Source organism: Papaver somniferum, chromosome 11 (genome assembly GCF_003573695.1).
Source record: "Papaver somniferum cultivar HN1 chromosome 11, ASM357369v1, whole genome shotgun sequence".
In the NCBI taxonomy this organism is placed as follows: Eukaryota; Viridiplantae; Streptophyta; class Magnoliopsida; order Ranunculales; family Papaveraceae; genus Papaver; species Papaver somniferum.
In genome coordinates, this window is record NC_039368.1 from 139,080,102 (window position 1) to 139,084,434 (window position 4,333).

The 4,333-nt window shown below is 37.6% G+C and overlaps 1 protein-coding gene across 1 annotated transcript; it reads right to left on the reverse strand.

Moving 5' to 3' along the window:
* Nucleotides 1–301: 301 nt before the first annotated feature.
* On the reverse strand, nucleotides 302–2,541 carry LOC113320964 (uncharacterized 38.1 kDa protein-like). The gene is made up of 9 exons (XM_026568864.1): nucleotides 2,198–2,541; nucleotides 2,058–2,113; nucleotides 1,826–1,940; nucleotides 1,487–1,606; nucleotides 1,194–1,384; nucleotides 1,058–1,117; nucleotides 826–985; nucleotides 642–710; nucleotides 302–550 (listed from the first exon to the last, which is right to left on the reverse strand). Exons 1-9 carry the CDS (start codon nucleotides 2,402–2,404, stop codon nucleotides 449–451), a joined length of 1,080 nt encoding a protein of 359 aa, XP_026424649.1. The 5' UTR covers nucleotides 2,405–2,541; the 3' UTR covers nucleotides 302–448.
* Nucleotides 2,542–4,333: the final 1,792 nt, after the last annotated feature.

The following is a 4,333-nucleotide window of genomic DNA, read 5'->3' on the forward strand; positions in this document are numbered from 1 at the left end:
CACTCCCTGTTCCACCCGTGGCACAGAAGGTGCCAAGGACTTAATACCGTCTCCGACAGGCTGCCCAGGCAGGTGAGCCGGTGTACAAACTTAACCATATCTTGGAGATAAGATTGTTATGCGGTTTGTCTCTGCCCAACCTGGTACGTGCTACTGGAAAATGAACTTTGGATATTGGATATTGGATCCTACCCATACAGACTCATCTTAATCTTACCTGCAATATTAGGCTGTTCTAAGATATAAAAGTGTAAGGACTCTGCGATACGAAGCAATAGCTGGTAAACATCCACCACGAAAATTTGCAGCAATAACCAAATCTTGCTCTTTCTAAATGCAAAAGTCCAAGTGATGTTACCACAACAGCTCTATTAAAGTCCTGTAACTCCAGTACTAAAAAACTAAATAGAAAAACAGACACATACACCAAATCCTCAATTCTGTTTGTCTAGTTTCCATCGCGGCTGTTATTTTTTCTCCATTCCCATGGCTTTTCAGGATCTGAAGATGCCCATAATCCAATCCCAGCAGCTTTAGCCTCCTTAGCCCACTAATGCAAAACATGTGTGTCAAATAATGTGCAATTAAGAATAAGTTTGAGAAATAAGAACAGCTAAAATCAAGTATATTTTGTAACTCACGTTTTTGAGTTCAGGACGCTTGTCAAACGCTGCATAATGCCAAGCAAGCCCTTTCTTGAGCATTACTTCCTGCACCCAAGGATAGGAAAGATGCAAAGAAAATGAAACAATATGAGACCATAGAAAGGGGATTTCTTAGAATTTAACTAATCTAATGGAACTGCTGTAAGTAAGGCAGTTGTACCTGGACAAATTGCCCATTGCAATAAACATCTCCTACGAGTCGATTATATTTATCCTCCCCATAAACATGAATAATCACACAATTGCCTTGAACCAGCTTAATAAGTTCTTTCTTCGCCTCTTTTCCAGATGGCTGTTTGTTCTCTGGCGCATCGATGCCCCTGTTTATCCAAGAATGTGATTAAAACTAATTCGATTTCGAATAACCAAACTCGAATAAGACTCAGTTCTACCTCAATCGAATCCGATACTTTCTGGCAAGAACTTCCTCACTGTTTGAACCTTTTAGGATTCTGCATGTAAAGTATCAACAAAATTGGTTGCAGCAACTTTTATTGGTGAAGAAACAAATAAGGGATAAGCAAGAACCTGTAACCAGCATCCACAATCGTCTTATGCAGCGCATCTGCCTTCGTGTAATCTTTGGATGCACGTGCTTTTGATCGTTCTGATACTGCCGCTTGTACATCCTCGGGCACACTGATGGTGGCTTCCCTAGGGTCCGCGACGTCAACATAAACGGTTAAGCCATCCCCATCAGGAACAGATTGTGCATCCACCTAGTAGTAATTTCCAATTATGAAAGCAAACTTGAAATTGTTTCAATTAAAATAGAAAATGAGCTAGTTTTGCAATCATTTTAGACAGCAGCATTATCTCACCGGAAATGTGCGTAATTCGAATTTCACTCCTTCAGGCCGAGGAGGAGGAAAGACTTCTTCTGCAGGAAGGTCAATTTCATGCTCATGCAGAACTGGAAGACCATAGAATTTCAATAGACCCTTTGACAAAAACAAAAACCCCTTAGTCTATTTTCTCAGTATTACAACAACAAACAAAAAATCAAACTGAATTTGACATGACGTTCTAATAGATCAGTAAAGTCATTAGGTGTTCACACCCACGAGACATCATTCCGAAACTCATTGGCATCCTAATTCCTACCAAGTAGTAGAAAGTACAAATTTTAGATATGCATGTCCAGTAATTTATTTATGTACCTCAATATCTGCCTTTTGGTGTTGGTGTAAGGTCTGCATGACAAGCCTAGATGCTTGCTCAGGTGTTTTTGGTGGTGGTTTTGCACCTTTCCATGCTTTCAATATTTTTTTGTACCTTCAACATTTTCCAGACACAAATTTCAAACTACATTGATTAAAACATTTTTATCCTATCAAGTCATATATGAATATTTTTAGATCAATCAAAGTAGCTAGGATCAAAGAATTGTACCATTTAACTTGAGCTTTCTTTGATGATGCAACATGCTCACTAAGTAATTCAGGAACCTTAAAAAAAAAATCAAGAAATTTCATGTTAATACAATAAAATGGAAGAGCCAAGTTAAAATTAAGGTGTTGGAGAGGTTTTACCTCACAAGTATTGTCAAAGTGAAAAAGATCAGAAGCCAGAGATAGAACACCATTTGTAGGAGGTTGGGAGACATGGTGATCTGGTGATGATATGTTAGAATAATCTTGATCATCATCATCAGACGTTGTTGGCTTGAAACAATTCCCATATATGATCCTAACAAGAGTGTTTCCAACTCCCTTGCGAAGACTTGAGAGAATTCCCATAGTGAAAACTTGAAACTGAATTAAGATCGATGGATTAAGCAGAGATACAAGGTTATGTGAAAATGAAAAGAAGTTTGAAAAAACAAAATGCAAAGGGAAAGTGAGTAAGAAGAACACTGAGTAGTACTCCCAATAATACAAAAGTTAAAAGGATAATTCCTAAGTTGCTATAGGTGGAAATTATCAGATAGGAGTACCCCAATCCAATGGTGAAAGTTGTTTTGTTTGATTTGGATTTAGTACACCCCTAATCACATTGGTACACCCCATTAGCATCCATGGATCACAATTATGAGAATTAGGTAGGAGAATATAGGAGGAGCGACTCAACTGAGAAGTCAACAAGAGAAGAGTAATTGAGTCTTTAGTTTAGCCGCTACTTCCCGAGGAATTTGTTTGCTAGCAGCCTAATATTGTTTTTAAAATGGATGATTCCGGACATATTAGCAGGTGGAAACTCTTTTTGGACCACACCATTATCTTTGGGCTCTTTTGCACTTAAAATGAAGTTTGAACTTTTAATTCACTGTTTCAGTAAAATTTTGAGTAGACATGACTGTAAGGTTTGGAAATATTAGGTTAAGCTGACTCAGGATTTCTAGTGTAATTGTTAGAGCTCGGAGTGAGAGACTGCTAGTAGACTAAGGGGTGATACCATTCAGTGATTGGACGGTCAGGATTTGTTTACATTTATTTGTCCCGTATGGATTGGTATCACCCCAAATAATACTGTTATCCCCTTTATAAATTGTGATAGACTGGAGTATACTCAGTGCCCATTTCTATTTTTATTTTGAGATGTAGTTTCTTTCGACTTAATTACATCAAAAAGGTCAGTGTTTAGTATGGAAGCCCTATGAAATAAAAGTATATAGAGAAACCATTTCTTACAGCGGTTGTTCTCTGTTTCCACTAACATCCAAATAATGTGGTGACTAATTCACAATCAACGACTATTAGCTTGGGAAGCACGGACACTGACACAAGACAATGACACGACACATACACAGGGACCGGCAAAAACCCAAAATCATCAGGACACGGATACGTCCATATATACTTTAATAAAATGGTTTTTATATACTAAGATCATAGTGATATAGTATATCAAATACATTAATCACGCAAATAGATGAAAAAAACTCAATGTTATGCCGCTAAATTAGCTCACATATAGAAAAATTAACTATTATACTGATTTCCTTGACACACTAGGTTACCAAACTACTAGATTTTTACATGTGTGTCGTGTCGGTGTCCCACACGCGTCGTGTTCCGTCGCACGTCTAACGTGGACACGACGCCAATACTGATGTGTCGGTACTTCACTGCTATTAGCTAATATTAAATTAAGACAACTTGCAATTTGCACAAAAGAAGAAAAACCTAAATGAACTTAGAATATCATTTAAGGTACACCCATTTCTCAAAAGAATATCATTTAAGGTACCCTTGTGGTGTCTTTTACAATAGAGAACAGGTTTTTGGTACATAGGCTGATAGGCATAGCAGCAGGTGGAAAATCTTTATCAACTTTGAGTTGTACCACACATTGCTTTTTAAGTGAAATGTTTATATTCCTGCCTTTCGGAAAGTTTTAACTTCATTTTTAAGTAACTGAGAATAGCTTTGAGTAGACATGGCGCGTATGCTCTCGGATGTCATCTGTTCGGAGTAAAATACTTTTCACAGAGATTAAAGTTTTATTATACGGCAAATGAGCTTCATCTTCAATACTTCGGAATGGATTCCTTTCTCAGATGCATGTTAGAAGTTAGAACTTTAAAAGAGGGTTTTTGAAGCGCCTATGAATCTGAAGGCTCCCGTTAAATAGAGGGTGTTCAAAATCTGCCTTTCCCCATACATAAGTTTGCTTAGATTTTCAGGTGAAGACATGAATCTCTAGTCTCTACTACAACCATTTTAGAC